This window comes from Chiloscyllium plagiosum, chromosome 33, assembly GCF_004010195.1.
Source record: "Chiloscyllium plagiosum isolate BGI_BamShark_2017 chromosome 33, ASM401019v2, whole genome shotgun sequence".
NCBI classification, from domain to species: domain Eukaryota; kingdom Metazoa; phylum Chordata; class Chondrichthyes; order Orectolobiformes; family Hemiscylliidae; genus Chiloscyllium; species Chiloscyllium plagiosum.
In genome coordinates this window covers 579,886-599,939 of record NC_057742.1, presented here as the reverse complement: position 1 = coordinate 599,939, position 20,054 = coordinate 579,886, and the positions used below count along the sequence as shown (strand labels likewise).

At 42.5% G+C, this 20,054-nt stretch overlaps 1 protein-coding gene across 4 annotated transcripts in view; it reads left to right on the top strand.

The window, feature by feature from the left end:
• LOC122539699 (zona pellucida-binding protein 2-like) overlaps positions 1 to 20,054 on the top strand; it is a 41,522-nt gene that overhangs the window by 1,023 nt on the left and 20,445 nt on the right. For 2 of the 4 annotated variants that reach the window (XM_043674699.1, XM_043674696.1), the window contains exons 2-3: positions 5,497 to 5,571; positions 7,240 to 7,365. In XM_043674699.1, coding sequence (XP_043530634.1) covers positions 5,497 to 5,571; positions 7,240 to 7,365 — 201 coding nt within the window. Of the gene's footprint in view, positions 1 to 2,690; positions 2,765 to 5,496; positions 5,572 to 7,239; positions 7,366 to 20,054 lie in introns of those variants that run through there. The other 2 variants (XM_043674697.1, XM_043674698.1) reach the window with 2 other exon arrangements.

Sequence of the window (20,054 nt, the reverse complement as noted above, 5' to 3'; positions counted from 1 at the left end):
ACACTGACCAAGCTCCACCTTTTCCTCCGCTATATCAATGACTGTATCGGCGCTACCTCGTGTTCCCACAAGGAGATCGAACAGTTCATCAACTACACTAAGACCTTTCACCCTGATCTCAAATGTACCTGGACCATCTCACCCACCTCCCTCTCCCTTCTGGACCTCTCCATCTCCTGCAACCAACTAACCACGGACATCCAGTACAAACCCAGCGACTCCCAAAGCTACCTGAACTAAACCTCCTCCCACCCTGCATTCTGTAAAAACACCATCCATTATTCCCAATTCCTCCACCTCCATTGCATCTGTTCCCAGGATGACCAGTTCCACCACAGAACATCCCAGGTGGCCTCCTTCTTCATAGACGGCAAATTCACCTCTGACATGGTCGACATTGCCCTCCAGCACATCTCCACTTCCACACCCCTGCCCTAGAACCCCACCCCTCCCAATGCAACAAGGACAGAACCCCCTGGTTCTCACCTTCCACCCCACAAACCTCAATATGCATCGCATCATCCTCTGCCACTTCCACAAACAGACCCCAGCACTATTTCCCTCCCCATCCTTATCGGCATTTCGGAGAGACCATTCCCTCCGCGACTCCCTTGTCAGATTCATGCCCCCCACCAACCCTCACCCCACTTCTGACACCTTCCCCTGCCACTGCAGGAAGTGCAAAACCCTGCACCCACATCTCCCACCCCCCTCACCAATCTCCGTCCAAGGCCCTAAAGGATCCTTTCACATCCAACAGAAGTTTACCTGTACCTCCATAAATGTCATCTACTTTATCCGTTGCATCCAGTTGTGGTCTCCTTTACATCGGGGAGACAGGACGCCAACTTGTGGATCGTTTCAGGGGACATCTCAGGGACACCCATACCAATCAACCCCACTGCCCCATGTACACTTCACCTCCTCCCACTCCACCAAGGATATGCAGGTCCTGGGCCACCTCCATCGCCAAACCTTAACCACCAATGCCTGGAGGAAGAACGCCTCATCTTCCGCCTTGGGACTCTTCAACCACACGGGATTAATGCAGATTTCACCAGTTTCCTCACTTCTCTCTCTACCCCCCACCACCCCCACATTATCCCAGTCCCAAGCCTCCAACTCTGCACCACCCTTTTGACCTGTCCATTGTCTTTCTCATCTATCTGCTCCACCCTCCTCTCCAACCGATCACCTTCTCCCCCACCTTCATCTACCTATTGCATTCTCAGTTACCTTCCCCCTGGTCCAGAAGCCTCATTCCTGATGAAAGGCGATTCCCAAAACGTCGATTTTCCTGCTCCTCGGATGCTGCGCTTTTCAAGCACCACACGTTCGACTCCGATCTTCAGCATCTGCAGTCCTCACTTTCTCCTCGGCTCCCCCCACCCACGCTAACCAGGCTTCCTCCCATCCCTCTGACTGATCAGGCCTCATCCCCAATCCAGACTGACCATGCCAACCTCCACCCCTACTGACCAGGGTCCCCACTCAGACTGACTAGACCTCTCCCCAACCCTCCCACCCAGAACTGATCAGTCCCCTTCCCCTACCGAGACTGACCATGCCAACCCCCATTCCTGTTGACCAGCCGCCCACCACCACCCAGACTGTCCAGGCACTTCACCCCCACTGACCAGGACAACTCCTGCTGACCATCCTGGCTGACCAGGGGTCCCACCAACCCCCAGCTGATCGGGGGGGGAGACCCCCCTCCCCCGACTCCTGCTGACCAGGCACCCCTCCCCCAACCCTTGCTGACCAGGCATCCCCATGCAGGCTAACCAAAGCCCTCGTAACACCACACGCCGCTGCGCCCCAAGGTTCATCAGGCTCATCCCCACTGGCTCCGCCCCATCCACACCAGAACTGCACCTTTGCTGACCTGAAGCCCCATATGTTGGATCCCAATTTTTCTCTGTCCACATCCCAATTCACTAGACTCCCATTTGCTCAGACCCTCCTGACCAGATCTGAATCCCTCACTCCTCAGAGCCCCATCCCCCCAATTGCTCACAGAATATGAATCCCTCACTCCTCAGAGCCCCATCCCCCCAATTGCTCACAGAATATAATTAACAGAATTACTTCCAAGATTCCAATCCCCAATTGTCCAGACCCTCACTTCCCACTCTCCCTTGCCCAATCCTGACTCTCAAATCCCACACTACCCAGTCCCAACTGCCCAGACTCTCATTTCCCAATTCCTCAGTGACCAGTCTCCTTTCTCCTACACAGTGTTGGGACCACAACTATTCATGTTATACAGGAATGATTGAATGAAGGAACTGAGGCATTGCTGCTAAATTTACAGATGACAGATAGGTGGAGGGACAGGGACAGCAAAGCTGCCAAACAACTTAGACAGAATTGTAGAATCCCTACAGTGCAGAAAGAGGCTTTTCTCACCATTGAGTCTGTGCTGACCCACCGAAAAGCATCTCGCCCAGACCCATCCTCCTTTCTCATCCGTATCACCTCACTTGGGGTTTTTACCATGTCTAACCCACATAACCTGTACATCCCTGAACACTGTGGGACAGTTTTTAACATGGCTAATCCACTTAACCTGCACATCTTTGGATTATAGGAGGAAACCAGAGCAACTGGAAGGAAACCCATACGCACGTAGAATGACATGCACACTCCACGCAGTCACTCAAAACTGGAATTGAACCAGGGTCCCTGGCACTGTGAGGCAGTATGCCACCAAGGCTAAGAGAATGGGCAAATAAGTGGCAGATGGAATACAATGTTCGAAATTGTGAGGTTATGCACTTTGGTAGAAAGAATAGAGGCACAGACTATTTTCCAAGTAGTGAAAGGCTTCAGAAATATGAAGCACAAAAGGACTTAGGGGTCCCAGATCAGGATTGTCTTAAGGTTAACATGCAGGTTCAGTTGGCAGTTAGGAAAGCAAGTGTAATGTTATTTTGAATACAACAGCAAGGATGTACTACTGAGAATATATGAAGCTCTGATCAGACCACATTTCAGATATTGTGAGCAGTTTTGGCCCTGTTTCTAAGAAAAAATATATTGGCCTTGGAGAGGGTTCATAGGAGTTTTGCAAGAATGATCTGAGGATGAAGGGCTTGTCGTATGAGAGAAGTTGAGTACGCTGAGTCTGTACTAAATGGAATTTAGAAGGATGAAGGGGCATCTGATTGAAACTTAAACAATACTGAAGGTGCTGGACAGAGTGAACGTGGAGCAGATATTTCCACTAGTAGAAGAGACTAGGACCATTCTGCACAACCTTACATTGAAGAGATGACCCTTCACCACTGAAATCAAGAGGAATTTCTTCTACAAATTTTGATGAATCTATGGAACCCATTGCTGCAGAAAGCTATGGAAGCCAAGTAATTGAATCATAGAATCCCTACACTGGAAACAGGCCATTAGGCCCAACAAGGAGAAAGTGAGGATTGCAGATGCTGGAGATCAGAGTCAAGAGTGTGGTGCTGGAAAAGCACAGCAGCATTTAAGGAGCAGGAGAATCGACATTTTGGGCAAGAGCCCTTCGTTAGGCCCAACAAGTTCACACTGACCCTCCAAAGAGTATCCCACTGAGACCATTACCCCACCCTATTACTTTACAATTTCCCCTGACTAATGCACCTAACTACACATCACTGAACACTATGGGCAATTTAGCATGGCTAATTCACCTAAACTGCATATCTTTGGACTGTGGGAGGAAACCAGAACACCCAGAAGAAACCCACGCCGACACAGAATGTGCAAACTCCACACAGACTGTTGCCTAAGGCTGGAATCGAACCCAGGTCCCTGGCACTGTGAGGCAGCAGTGCTAACCACTGAGACACTGTGCTGCCCGAGTGTATTTATGTCAGAGATAGGTAGGTTTTTGATTAATAAGGGATCAAAGGTTATGGGAGAAATAAGGAGATTGGGATTGAGAATCATATCAATCATAATTGAATGCCAGAGCAGATGGACTGAATGGCCTAAATCTCCTATATCTTAGAGTCTAATGCCATGTATGTGTTCTCTCATTGCCCAGTCTGCAATCCCCTACTGCTCAATCTTCAGTCTCTGATTATCCGGACTTCACAGTTAAATCCCCTACTGCTCAGTCCCCATTCTTCCACTGCTCAACTCCTCAATTTCCATTTCCCAATACTCTGCTGCCTAACTTCCTCACCAACCATTCTCTTAACTGCCCAATAGTCCAGCACCTATTTTCACATTGTACAATCTCTCACAGTCCCATCACCTGTTGCTCAGTACTCCACTGTCCATTCTTAAATTTTCCAATCCCCCTTCTACCACTGCTTGATCCTCCGTTGCTTATCTTCCTATTTCCATGTTGTCCATACTCCCATCCGCATCCTTTCTTCCCCAATTTCCTACAACCCATTCTTCCATTTTCATTCGTCTCATTTCCCCCGTTTCCACTGCCTCATCCCATATCTAGTATCTTCCCCATCTCCCCATTCTCTTTTCTCTGCATTCCGCCTCCTCTGACTCCTCCTAATCTACCTCTAACCCATCACTTCAATGCCTCCTCTCTCTAGTTTAGCACATTGGGAAATACTTAGCAGCTTTCTGACGTAGATCTTATGAAAATATTTATATTTCTTGGCATTTGATTTGTGTGCTGCTCGTCTGTCAGTCAGAATTTGATCAGTCAGAATTCGCTGCAGATCTTTCAAGCTTGCCATTATTTCTATGATATGCGGGCTTATCTAACTGGAGAGAAACTGAAAGAAGGTACTGGTGACTTTTTTTTGTGGGCATTGTTCCCATCTGTTCACATGTAATCTGACCAGCCTGACGTCAACTGACTCTGCATGGTTAGAATTGTTCCTTTTGCTTTTATGCAATGTATGAAAAATCAAAATATTAACACCAAAAAAAGTTCAATGGACAATTTTCGAGGGACAGCCGATTGTTAATTTAATGGTTCATTCAATACTTGGTGCAGATGGGAGGAATGTGCAATTGGCATAGGACCTCTATTTGAATACTTCAGTTGCCTTCCAGCTGTTTCAGATGGGTTTACAGCTCACCCAGTGATAGGCCCATTTAAACTTTGAGTTAGGTTAGCTTAACTAAGTAACAATAAGTGTGGTGCTGGAAAAGGACAGCCGGTCAGGCAGCATCCGAGGAGCAGGACAATCGACATTTCAAGCATAAGCTCTTCATGAGGAATCCCATTCCTGATGAAGGGCTCTTGCTCGAAATGTCAACTCTCCTGCTCCTCGGATACCGCCTGACTGGTTGTGCTTTTCTAGCACCACACCTTTTGACTCTGATCTCCAGCAACTGCAGTCCTTACTTTCTCCTAGTTAACTATTTCTAAATTTGTCATTTCTAAATCTGTCCTGTTATTCTGTGTGTTTAAGGTTTACAGATGTGTCACCCTGAAGACTCAATAGACAAATAATCTGTCAACTACTTTTAAAGATCTAAATAAAATGCTGTAGGCAATGATATTATAATGGTTACTGTTTATTGTTTAAGCAGGCAGAGCCATTGAAGTAATTGACATCACACATGCTGAACATATCCAAGAAATCTATGGCAATAGCAACAGACCAGGTAACTAAAAGTAAGAATGGGAGAAACATGGTAGTGACTGGCACATGTCATCTTGGTGAGAATGTACATGATGCAAAATCTGAAAATTAAAGGAACTAAATAATGTAACAAAATAATGGTAGATAGGAAACTTAGAAAGAAAGCGGTTAATAGTTTATTGGGACAAAGAATGGAGGCGGCACAGACAATACGACCAGTTTAACTTCTTTGATGCAAAACAATTCCTAAATCTTCCACCTCTCAGAATATATGAGTACATTGGATTCTGTTTCTTAAATGTTACTGTTGCATCTGACCCTTGTTATTTAACACTGTACATTCTCATCTGATCAATTTTAATACTTCTTATTTGTTAATCCTTCATTGAACTTACACATCAATTACATTGAGTGTCTGCCATGACTGCTACTTCTGGCAACAAAACAGAACTGTTGGTACGAAATTGACAATTATGCTGCTGCCTTATTTCCATATTATTGCCTTAGTGCCCGCATTGTCTTAGATCCTTAGTATTTCATTTACTGTTTGCTCTGTTGTAGCAGTCTTTGTCTTACAGTATGTCAGAATATCCCAATATTTGTGGTGATGAATCAATAAGTGTTAGTATATCTATCTCCCTCACATCTTGTTTACTATATATTTCAGTTCATATGTCTGAAGATCACCTCAAGAGTGGTTGTATTGGTAACAATTATTTGGAGCTGCTGCATTCATCTGTCAAACAACCTTGAAATTCTTTGTATCCTAAACACAGACGTGCCTGATAATTTATTTTCAGAGATGTAGATAATAAAATGTGCAGACAACACAATCTGAGGTTTCGTTTCCTGTGTGTCATGTTAACAGATTTCAGCTGGAACAGTTATATACAGTTGGCCTCAGTGTTGCTAGGTAAATTGTTCTGAATTGCTGTCCAGTGACCTCTGCTGGAAAGTGTGGATGTTTCAAGTCAGGGAGAGACTAATAATGTCAGGATGATTTAGCCTGCTACTGACATGTTGCTGTTCAGATTCAGACAAAAAAAAGTGGGAGCCTTTAGAACTGTACTTTAGGCCTATGTAATCCTGTTTTTGGAAAGGAGGGAAATACATGGCCTGTAAAGATGGGAAAGCCTTCCAGACCCTCTGGTGATCAGGCTTTCTACTGACATTAGGATCCAGAATGAAGAAATTTTGTTTGCTAAGAGCCAGAATGTAAGTTTGCTCATGAGGAACATACGTTTTGTTGGGTGAGGGCAGCTCTGAAAGGGTGTTGTCACAGAGAGTGAGAAGCAAGAGCAGAAAGGTGGCCCTCAGCAGCCACCTGCTGAGGGAGGACACCCCACACCCAGTCAATAATTGACCACTTTCACACCTTAACTGGTGGCAGGGTGAAAGATGGAGCTTGGTCCTTGTTACCCAGAATTTGGTTTGGGCAAAGGTGGGAAGAGGCAGGGTTCTGGACCACCAATAATCCCACCGAATTATGTTCGCTTCCCACCTCTGGATCTGGAGCACTGCAGTGTGAATTAATATTTTCAGTAGACAGTGTAAAGCAAGGGCAAATTTGCACAAAGAGATGTAGATAATGATATTTTTCAACTTTTGGTTAATCAGTTACATGATACATGTAATCCTACAGATAATACAACTATTCAATATTGATAATCTTCACTAACTTTTTTTGTAGTAAAAGTTTATGTGAAGATGTACCATGACAGTCCAGCTCTTCTGTGTACAACTCAGGAGCTTTCAGAAAAAGAATTAGTGGATCCATATTTCATATGGGTGGGCCCATCAGGAAGAAACATAAAAGGTGAGATGCATTACTTTTTCTTGAGGGTGAGTCTTAACTGAACACAAGCATTTGCTATTTAAATTGTTCTGTGGGGTGTTTGCTCAAACTTTGTCTGTTACCCATTTTTGTCTCATGTTAATCTTTAGATGTTAGAATAAAATTCTATCGTTTCACAGACTAAGTCCTTTTTTTGTCAATAAGCTTTGTATGTTTGCTTGAGTTTTATTTTTAAGAAACTGATTATTCTTTATTGACAAAGTTCCTCCTGCAGAATGTGGGAGGTAAGGATCACTAGTAGTGTCGCTGCTGACTGCATCTGTGGGAATTGCACCCAATTCCAGCTCCTCGAAAACCGTTTTAGGGAATTGGAGCTGGATCAACTTTGGATCATTTGGGAGGCGGAGGGGGTTATTGAGAGGAGTTACAAAGAGGTAGCCACACCTCAGATAAAAGATGAAGGTAGATGGGTTACCATCGGGCATGGAAAGGGAACCAGCAGAAGTGCAGAGATCCCCTGTGGCCATTCCTCTCAACAACAAGTATTACAGTTTTGGATACTATTGATGGAGGCGGGATGAGAGGTACGTACCATGGGTAAGCAATGGGGAACAGGTCTCTAGCACGGAGTCTGTCCCTGTTGCTCAGAAGGGAAAGGGGAAAAGGAGCAGAGCATTAGTCATTGGGGACTCCATAGTTAGGGGGACAGACATGAATTTCTGTGGGAATAAGAGAGACTCATGGTTGGTGTATTACCTCCCATATGCCAGGGTTCATGATGTCTCTGATCATGTTTTCGGGATCCTTGAGGGGGAGGAGAAGCAACCCGAAGTTGTGGTCCACATAGACACCAATGACATAGGTAGGAAGAAAGATGGGAATTTAAAGCAGAAATTCAGGGAACTAGGGTGGAAGCTTAGAGCTAGAACAAACAGAGTTGTTATCTTTGGTTTGTTGCCCGTGCCACATGCTAGCGAGACAAGGCTTACTGAGAAAGAGGAGTTGAACACATGGCTTAAGGAATGGTGCTTGAGGGAAGATTTTGGGTAACTGGATATTTGGGGCTCACTCTGGAGTAGGTGGGACCTCTACAAACAGGATGATCTATACCTGAACCAGAGAAACACCAATATCCAGGGGGGGTGAAATTGCGAATGCTCTTTAGGTGGGTTTAAACTAATTCAACAGGGGGGTGAGAACCAAAAATGTAGTTCGAGTATACGGTAGGATGAGAGTAGTGAAGTCAGATTTAAACTTCAAGATCGCAAGAAGGCACCGGCAGGCAAGAAGTTAGTTTGAAGTGTGTCTACTTCAGCATCAGGAGCATCTGGAATAAAGTGGGTGAACTTGCAGCTTGGGTTGGTACCTAGGATTTTGATGTTGTGGCCATTTCAGACATGGGTAGAGCAGGGACAGGAATGGTTATTACAGGTTCCAGGATTTAGATATTTCAGTAAGAACAGAGAAAATGGTAAAAGAGGGGGTGGTGTAGCACAGTTAGTCAAGGACAGTATTACGATTGCAGAAAGGATGTTTGAGGACTCGTCTACTGAGGTAGTTTGAGCTGACATTAGAAACAGGAAAGGAGTGGTTACCCTGTTGGGAGTTTTCTATAGGCCTCCAAATAGTTCCAGAGATGTAGAGGATCAGATAGCAAAGATGATCCTTGACAGGAGCGAGAGTGACAGGGTAGTTGTTATGGGGGACTTCAACTTTCCAAATAACGACTGGGCATACTATAGTTCAAGTACTTTTAGATGGGTCAGTTTTTGTCCAATGTGTGCAGGAGAGTTTCCTGCACGGTACGTAGACAGGCTAACAAGGGGCGAGGCCATATTAGATTTGGTACTGAGTAATGAACCTGACCAGGTATTAGATTTGGAGGTAGGTGAGCACTTTGGTGATAGTGACTGCAATTTGGTTACGTTTACTTTAGTAATGGAAAGTGGTAAGTATATACGGCAGGGCAAGAGTTATAGCTAGGGGAAAAGCAACTGTGATGCAATTAGGCGAGATTTAGGATGGGAAAAAAAACTGCAGGGGATGGGCATAATTGAAATTTAGAGCTTATTCAAGGACCAGCTATTGCGGGTCCTTGATAAATATGTACCAATCAGGCAGAGAGGAAGTTTTTGAGCGCAGGAGCCATGGTTTACTAAGGAAATTGAATTTCTTGTCAAGAGGAAAAAGAAGGTTTATGTTAGAATGAGATGTGATGACTCAGTTAGGGTACTTGAGAGTTACAAGTTAGCCAGGAACGACCTAAAGAGAGCTAAGAAGAGCTGATGGAGCCATCATGAGAAGTCATTGGCGGATAGGATCAAGGAAAACCCTAAGGCTTTCTTTTGCTATATCAGTAATAAAAAAATGACTAGTGTAAGATTAGGGCCAATCAAGCATAGTAGTGGGAAGTTGTGCATGGAGTCAGACAAGATAGGGGAAGTGCTAAATGAATACTTTTCATTAGTATTCACACGAGAAAAAGACAATGTGGCAAGGAGAATACTGAGATACAGGCTACTAGACCTGATGGGATTGAGGTGCATAAGGAGGAGGTGGTAGAAATTCTGGAAAGTGTAAAAATAGGTCAGTCCCCTGGGCCAGATGGGATTTATCCTAGGATTCTCTGGGAAGCCAGGGAGGAGATTATCAAGCCTTTGGGCTTTGATCTATATGTCATCATTGTCTAAAGAAATAGTGCCAGAAGACTAGGGGATAGCAAATGTTGTTCCTTTGTACAAGATGGGGAGTACAGACAACTCTGGAAATTATAGACCTGTGAGCCTCACTTTGGTTGTGGGTACAGTATTGGAAAGGATTATAAGAGGGAGCATTTATAATCATCTAGAGACGAATAATTTGATTAGGGATAGTCAACAGTGTTTTGTGAAGGGTAGGTTGTGCCGCACAAATCTTATTGAATTTTTGAGAAGGTGACAGAACAGATGGATGAGGGTAAAGCAGTTGATGTGGCGTATATGGATTTCAGTAAGGCGTTTGATAATGTTTCCCATGACCGGCTATTGTACAAAATATGGAGGCATGGGATTAAGGATGAGTTAGTGGTTTGGATCAGAAATTGACTAGCTGAATGAAGTCAGAGGGTGGTGGTTGATGGGAAATATTCATCCTGGAGTTCAGTTACTAGTGGGGTACCGCACGGATCTGTTTTGGTTCCACTGTTGTTTGTCGTTTATATAAATGACCTGCTTGAGGGCATAGAAGGATGGGATGGTAAATGTGTGGATGACGCTAAGGTCGGTAGCGTTGTGGATATTGACGAAAGATGTTGTAGGTTACAGAGGGACATAGATAAGCTGCAGAGCTGGGCTGAGAGGTGGCAAATTGAGTTTAATGCAGAAAAGTATGAGGTGATTCACTTTGGAAAGAGTAACAAGAATGCAGAGTACTGGGATAATGGTAAAATTCTTGGTAGTGTAGATGAGCAGAGATCTTGGTGTCCAGGTACATAGATCCTTGAAAGTTGCCGCCCGGGTTGATTGGATTGTTAAGAAGGCATACGGTGTGTTAGCTTTTACTGGTAGGGGGATTGAGTTTCAAAACTGTGAGATCATGCTGCAGCTGTACAAAACTCTGGTGCGACCATATTTGGAGTATTGCGTACAGTACTGGTCACCGCAATATAGGAGGGATGTGGAAGCTTTGGAAAGGGTTCAGAGGAGATATACTAGGATGTTGCTTGGCATGGTGGGAAGGTCTTACAAGTTCCGGCTGAGGGACTTCAGGCTGTTTTCGTTAGAGAGAGGAAGGTTGAGAGGTGACTTAATTGAGACATATAAGATAATCGGAGGGTTATATACTTTGGACAGTGGGAGCTTTTTCCCTCAGATGGTGATGACTAGCATGAGGGGACTTTACTTTAAATTGAGGGGTGATAGATATAGGACAGATGTCAGAGGTTGTTTCTTTACTCAGAGTAGTAGGGGCATGGAACGCACTGCCTGCAACAGAGTAGACTCACTAACCTTAAAGGGATTTAAATGGTCTTTGACATATGGACAATAATGGAATAGTGTAGGTTGCATGGGCTTCAGATTGGTTCCACAGGTTGGCGCAACATCAAGGGCCGAAGGGCCTGTGCTGTGCTGTAATGTTCTATGTAAAGGAAACTTGGCTGAATTGTTCCTAAGATTAAATTAGATATTGTCTGAGACATAATAAATAGCTATATTGTCAATTTGGTTAAATTTCAAATTTATTATGATCTGTGGGAATTGGGACTCCAAAGAAATCGGTATATACTTCCAACTTTCGTTGTAATAGTTTGATTTGCCCATTTATAGAATCTTGTAAAGCACTGTCTAAGCAAGAAACCAGTGTTCTTGAGAGATACTCCACCCATTACATTTGTCTAAGTTGTGTGCTTTGTAAGATTTCCTTTTCTGCCATCTGTGTTTTCACAAATTTAGTCATAAACCATAATTGTGATTGCAAAACTTATGCTTTAACTATGTAAAGCTTTAGGTTAGATTTCTTACAGCGTGGAAACAGGCCCTTCAGCCCAACAAGTCCACACCGACCCTCCAAAGAGCAGCCCACCCAGACCCATTCCCCTACATTTACCCCTTCACCTAACACTATGGGCAATTTAGCATGGCCAATTCATCTAACCCGCACATTTTTCGACTGTGGGAGGAAACCGGAGCACCCGGAGGCAACCCATGCAGACGCTGGGAGAATGTGCAAACTCCACACAGACAGTTGCCTGAGGCGGGAATTGAACCCGGGTCTCGTGCTGACCACTGTGCCACCATGCCGGCCAGTGAACTTACTAACCACAAAGTACTCATTAAGGAAAAGAAGGCTGTCAGAATGCTGATAGAAGCAAGGTGGTAGGCATAATTCTGGAACTAATCAGCAATAGGAACTGGAAAAGTGGATAGACTGAGAGTAAGTCAGTCACTGGTTTTGAATGGCTGACATCAGATTTTTAAATGAAGTGGGAATGGAGACAGTACAAAGGTTTCCCATAATCTTCTAATGTTCCCTAGGTATGTGAAAATCTCAAAGAATTGGAGAGGGCAAATGTGAAACCCTTATTTGAGAAAGGCTTTAAGGATAATCTTAACGAGGTCAGTTAGTTTGACAAAAATAATGGGTAAGGTTTTAGAACCCGTAATTGTGGAAAAAGAATCAACAGTCACCTGAAAAAGTTTGAGTTTATTAAGAAGAGTTAATGGGATTTGTAAGAAGTGGTGTGCTAGACTAATTAAATTGTATTTTTAAACAAATTGACAGTGAAGATTGATGAAGAGAATGCACTGGAAATTGACTATATAGATATAACAGAGCATTTGTCAAAGTACTACATAAAGGTCTGGTTAACACAGTTGTGGTTCATGCAGTAGGTGAGCCACTAAAACTTGGATAGAAATAAAATTACTTAAGGACAGAAAAATATCAGGTCGTGGTAAATAGTTATATTTTACGTTTGAGCTGGTTGACAGTGTTGTTCCCAGGGATGCCAAGACAACTGCCTTTCTTGATACTATATCAATGATTTGTCCACCATTAGTGGCCATTTCTTTAATTGCTTCGACCAAGAGTTTTTGAATTGGTTTCCTCATCCCTCCACCTTCGTCTCACTTTTTTCTTATTTAAGTCACTGCTTAAGATCTACCTTTGATATAACTTTTGACCACTTGACCTAGGGGTGGAATTTACCAGATGGAGAAGCAGTGGGAAACCCATAGTGCTTCTGATGGGTAGTCTGACTGTTGCCACGATCAGGCTTTCTTCAAATTTAGGTGCCAAGGTGAAGAAATATGTACATCCAGAGCTCCGAGCTAATCCAAGGTCAGCAGCCTCCCATGACAATCAGTACTATGGGTATCAGTGCCAAGAATGCATTTGGAGAGCCTAGGATTGCCGAGGCACCTAGGCTAGGTGAGTGAGTATGGCGTGAGGATATGGGGAGAGATCACATGAGCGTGTGGGTGGGGAAGGTAAGGGATGATGGCCATGCTCTTTCTAAATGCTGGATTTGCCTGGACGATTTCTGGAGGTATGGGAAAACATGCCATTCACTGAACTATCACTAAATCTGGTGAGCTCAAGAATGGTTGATGTCAACTGGTTCAATAATGCTCAGTAGAAGCAATGTATACCATCTACAAGATGGTAGAAATTTACCATGGCTTCTAAAAAGGTTCCTTTCAAACCGAGACTTAATACCCTGTACAAAGTCAAGGGCGATGGATACAGGTGAACCACCTACAAGTACCCCCTAAGCCACTCACCATTCTGACTTGGAAATATCTGGTTATTCCTTTTGTGTCACCGGCTTAAAACCCTGAGCTTCCTAACAATGTTTTAGAGGCATCTACCCCAAATGGACTGGACAGGTTCAGGAAGTCAGCTCACCATTACTTTCCCAAGGGCAACTTGGGACAGGCAATAAAAGATGCCCACATCCAATGAATGAGTATTTTAAAAATGAACTACATTAACAAAATACCATCAACAGACATCTTTCTTCCATGGGCCCATTTCTGCTTCTATCTTAATCACAGGATTCTTCCATCAGTTGGTTGAATATAGACTATAAAATTTTAGCTTCCATCATCTCACTGTTACACCTGAGGTCTTTCACAGACTAAAATACTTTTTTAAAAAGAACAAATACTGACCTAAGATGGCTGACCACAGAAAAAACCAAGTCAGGGAGATTCATGTGAAATTACCATATTTTATAACAACATTAAAACCAGGCAATTGAGCATCAGCAAATTTTAATTCATATTTATATGATTTCATATATTGGAAAATGAATGTGTCACCTAATTTGCTGGCTTGGAAAGACAAAGGAGCTAGACATGTGAATATATTATAGCAGCTGCTTGGCAGAACAGAAAGTAGAGAAAAGGAATTTGAAGCAAAAGTTTTGGAAACTTCTCATTCTCCATTTCTCTCAGCCTCTCTAAAGACAACATTAAGTGGAAACGTAAATTGAGAAAATATCCATGCACGAAGAAATCAAAGTTATCTACAAATTTTACCACAAGTCAACAACTAAACAATTGTGGTCTCCGATTAAAAATTTAACAGTTCAAAGACTTTGAGTACTTTTGAATTGCATAGCCTTTGTGCATACTAGACACTCTCCTTTTACCTATGTTTATGTGTGTGCATGTGTTTGATGTTGCATTTTAATTTTCTTGGAGTCAGTGGGTAAAACTTGCCTCTCTTATATCCATGTCAAGCAAACCTTGTAATTAGCTTGTTAGTTTTAACTAATACTATGTTTTAATTGAAATGTGGTAGCTACAGGTTAAAAATAAATAACATGTTGTGACCAACTGACAGGGGATTAACAAGAAGGAAGCCGATTCATTCTTCCTCACCTAGTTGTAGCTCACCACTGGGAGACTGGTATGCAGCCTCTCCTTCAATGAAGAGCCACAACATGCTACATTAAGTCCAGCTCCAGGTCTCTTTATTTATTGAATTTTGATTTATTTATTGTCATGTGTACCGAAGTACAATGAAAAACTTTGTTTACGAGCAGTATGGCAGGTCACAGTAAGCAATGATGTACAGAACAAAAATTTAGATTAGATTCCCTACAGTGTGGAAACAGGCTCTTCGACCCAACCAGTCCACACCGACCCTCCGAAGAGTAACCCACCCAGACCCATTTCCTTCTGACTAATGTACCTAACACTACAGGCAATTTAGCATGGCCAATTCACCTGACCTACACATCTTTGGACTGTGGGAGGAAACTGGAGCACCCAGAGGAAAGCCACGCAGATACGGGGAGAATGTACAAATTCCACACAGACAGTCACCCGAGGCTGGAATCGAACCTGGGACGCTGGTGCTGTGAGGCAGCAGTGCTAACCACTGAGCCATCATGCCACCCCTTAGACAAAGGCACGGGGGTAACATTGCACAGGGCATACAAGAGAGATCAACATTAGCTAGATCAGCAGTATTTGAGGCTAGAAAGTTCATTCAATAGTCTTATAAAGGTCAGGAAGAAGTTGTCCTTGAACTTACTGGTGCAGGTGTTCAGGCATCTGTATCTTCTGCCTGACAGAAGAGGTTAGAAGAGAGTGTGAGGCAGCAGTGCTAACTACTGTGTCACTTTGGAAATATATCACAGTTCCTTCAGTGTCATTGAGTCCAAATTGGGGAACTCCCTTCATAACAGCATTGTAGGTCAACCTGCAGCACATGGACATCAGTGATTCAAGAAGGCAGCTTACCATCATCTACTCAAGGGGCTACTAGGCATGGACAGTAGATTCTGCCCCAGCCAGCAACACTCATATCTCATGATTAAATTTTTAAAAACCTGCCATGGTGGAATTCAAACCCATGTCCCCAGAACATTAGAGCCTGATGTTCTGGATAACTAATCCCAGAATTAGAAAAATGAGAGATAATCTCACTATAGTCATTTGCCAGGGTAGACACTGAAAGGTTTCTGCTAGTTAGGGAATTCAAAACATGGGCATTGTGTAAAGATAAGGGCTGATCCTTAGATTGAAAATTAGAAGAAATGTCTTCATTTGGAAAGTTATTAATACTTGGATTTCTCTGCTGCAGAGAATGGCAGATAGGCCGTCATTTAAAGCTTCAATGGTCAGGTTTATTGTTCTTTCACAGAATGAGGGATATGGAGATTCCGATGCTGGTGGGTGATACTTGGGGACAGAAGGAAGCCTAACAGATCTCACTGCTTAGGGGACGGGGATGTATGTCAGTAAAACATCCCTTAAGGACTCCCTTTTCCACATTGGTCGATGACCACACCCCTATTAGGTTTGGTCCTCACCCCATCTCTTGATCATTACCTCTCCAACATCCCAAAGCTTCATATCTCTGCAGTAAGACCACCACCACCACAACCTTAAACCCCGCCCCACATCTGATTCAGGCTGCAGGACCTGGGAACTGCTTGTCGCAGCCCTTGGTTGCTATCATTGGCTCTGCTGGAGCTCTGTAAATGAAGATAGAAGTCTTATCTGCGGTTAGTGATCCTTAATATTAATCTTCTTGCTGTAATCAGTGGAAATGTATATCACAACAATTCTACAGAAACTCTGCCATCCAAAAAAATCCTGCCCTGTAACGCAGTAGCAAAGTGCCATGAGACATGAAGTATGACACCCTCAAGTCCTCAAAGAGTGCACAACATTTCATTTGGTTGTGAATTTTATTTGAAAACTACACTTTTTCATTTTATGTTCAAATTTTCCAGTGAATTTTTTTGTGAAACACCGTGCAACCGTTTCACAATGCTACCACAGTATTTCTGCTTTGGGCATTAAGAATGTAACATTCTAAGATATAAGTACAGAAAATAAGTTTTAAAAGGAATGCACTGTGTCTTCACAAGATAACAATTACCTGTTTACGACACTTTTGGCACAGCAAAACATCCCAAAAATCTTTAAAGGGCGAATTCATACGGACAACAAGAACCTGCTGTCTGAGTGGTCTTTTTACAAAGGTGTAGTATAACATGAAAGGTTTTCCAGAGCACGTGGACCTTGAGTGCATCTAACGGAACCAGGAGTAGAGCAGAGAAGGGGAATGGTTAACTATTCAAGAGTGGTATTTTTGAAAAGTATGATTTCTAAATAATTATTAATTCTACTGCACTTAGCTACTTTTGAAATATCATAATATTGCTATGAGGTTATATATTAAAGTACAATTGCAGGGAGTTTGGGCGCATTTCCTGTTTTGATCCCTTTTAATGAGATAAGTGCAACTTATTTATTGAGTGGAGATGTTGAACCAATTCTGGTTATAAAAATTTTTAAGATAATTTATTTATAACTCAATGTTTTTGTAAATACTGACTCAGCAACATTCGTATAAATTTACAGTATAGCATCAATTAATCCTATCAGGTAACTAAAATTTTCGAGAAGTGTTTTCTCCATATTCTAGATCCTATCACTGGTTTGAATTATAATGGTTGTTCCTAAAGCACCCACATGTTACTGAAAGTTATAATCTACATTGTACAGCTTACATTAGTAGAAATGTACACCACCATAATATCACTGTTTACCACATCACACCAACTTAGAATTGTGCCATAGTTTCAAAACAATCCCAAATTCATTGTGGTTGTTACTGAGTTAGTTATTGTCAACGAAATCGGCACTGAAAAGGGACATTTGTTCTAAATGGTGCTAGCTTAAGGAGAGGCCAGAAATTGGCAATGTTCCTGCCTGTGAAAGATTACTCTGGTCTGATTATAATGGTCTGTCACCGTGAAATAACATACTGACATATACAGTTAAGTTTCAGAACAATGATTTTTGGGTAAGTGATTAGAATTCTAGCTTTATATATTTGATTTTTGTTTTATCTCAGTGTCCATGCAGTTGGTTCCACAACATACACATTGGCCCTTTTGCAAACAGTGCTGGCATATGGGTCATTCTGTATATATTTTATGAAATACATGTTTAAGTTGCCTATTAGCCAATCACTGTGGACTGTATTCGACTATTTTACTTGGCGGTTATATCTAGCATTGCTGGTAAAGGAATTGTATTAAAATCCCCCCCTATACAGTGATATAGTTACATCTTCTTAATTATTATTAACAATTTGCATATACAGTACCTGAGGGTTAGTTAGCTCAGTTGGTTGGACAGCTGTATTCTGATGCAATGTGACACCAGCAGTATGCATTTAATTTCTGTATCGATTGAAGTCTTCATGAAAGTTTTGCTTTCTCAACCTTACCCTAACCTGAAGTATAGTGATCCTCAGGTTAAACATTACCGTTACTTGTGCTATAAAGGAGGTATTCTACTCCACATGTTAATATCTATATTAGAACGAATGCTGAGACTTGAAGGGAGAGATCAGGTGTAATTAAAGGCTTTATCGAAGATTTAAGTGAAGGGTCCAGAATAGAGGTTCAAAATGTCTTAAAACTGTGTCAGAACATGGGCAATGAACAATAACGTTTGAGAGATAATGAATACACTGATCGGCTTGAGAAATTTGTAGCGATTGGAAGAACAATGCATTGATGGAAATACTGAGCTATTTGACTCCAGTGCTTTCTGTGATGGGAGCTGATATAAATTGTTGAGGAATAGAATGGTTAGAAAGTTAATATTGCAGGACAGATTACTGGTGGTTGAATTTTGGGCATGGTGGAACGTGTTGAGGTGGACATTAGGACTCCATCAAGGACAGCCAGCAATCAATCTGCACATAGATCATGCCCAATCCAGATACAGCACACACCAAACAACCCAATCTGGATATAACATAGACTGAACAATCTGATCCATATTCAGCAGGCACTACAGCATCCGATCTTGATAAAACCCACAAAGTACTATCTGATCTATATATGTGCTTACATATTTTGCTAATCAATGTTCAGAAATGTTATTGCACATTTCTGGAGCAGGGGGAGCTTGAACCCAGGCCTCCCGGTCCCAGGGATAGGAACCATAAGAGGCTTTGCATGTGCTTAAAGAGGCTGGTGGCAGGATTAAGGCAAATTCATTCCCAGTTTTGTTTATTGATTACCCTGATGCAGCTTGTCCAATTGCAGAATGTGAGTTTAAGGGATATGGAAGATCAGCAGGCTGGAATTCTCTCGAAAGATCTAAAGTGAGTCCAGTTTGCAGGGACCAAGCTGCGGCTGGCAGCCTTTTTCAAAAAAAATGTAATACCTGTTTTAGGTAGTGACCTCCCATGATTTCTTTAAAAACTTAACACTGGTTAGATGACATATAGATTAGGCTAACACATACTTCTGCCCCGTACAGCCATTTCCTGTTTGGATTTCAGAACACACCTTGGCCTTTATTAATATAGTCAGGGGATCTTACCTGTTTTAAATTGTCATCAGGGATGCCTCTGCAGCATCCGATCCAATAAACACATTGGATGTGTTCTTGGAGGTTCTAGAGATGACAAAAGCAAGAATGCAGGTTTTAACACACATGACTAGGCTATCAACACAAGGAGGCAATATTGTAAATAGTTTTAAATCAATCTGTTCAGATGTACTGAGACAAACTTCCAGACTGCATCCCAGTCTTCATGACTCTCAGGTAGGCACACTAGCACTGCACCATAAATAGTGATATGGCAAAAAAATAAGTTCCTGATAATAGGTGTGGAGCTCAGTTTATAGTCATGACTTCGGTCAAAAACGTAACCTTGGCAACACTGGATCACACACATTGAACATTGGGAGAGATGTGTTATAAATAACTTATCAATTATCACTGTTTAAAAAACTACGATTCATACCCCTGCACTCTTGCCTCAGCAAGTTAAAATGGTCTGGTTTATTTTAAATGGTGGCTGTAGTCTTTTTGGTGTCCATTCACATAATGTCAGCAATCTATGACTTAATGTTCAACAAGCATTTTGACAGGTTGGGTTTGAGATAAGGGGTGGGAGTTGGAATTAGTGCACATGATGAACTGATTTAGACACGGACGATTTTAATAATGAGTAGCAGATAGACAAGAAAAGAGGAGAACAGTAGTGGTTCTTAGGAGGATCTTAACTGGTAATAGTGCCAGGTTAGGTTGATAATTGTGAGATGGGAGTTTTGGATGTATTGAAAAGGAAGAAATTGGAGACAAATTGCCTTGCCAGTGAGCAAAATTTCCAAGAGAGGATTAGGTTGAGTGTTGGAAAAGAACGAGTGAGGGAATTTTTATGGTGACAGTAAGAGTCAA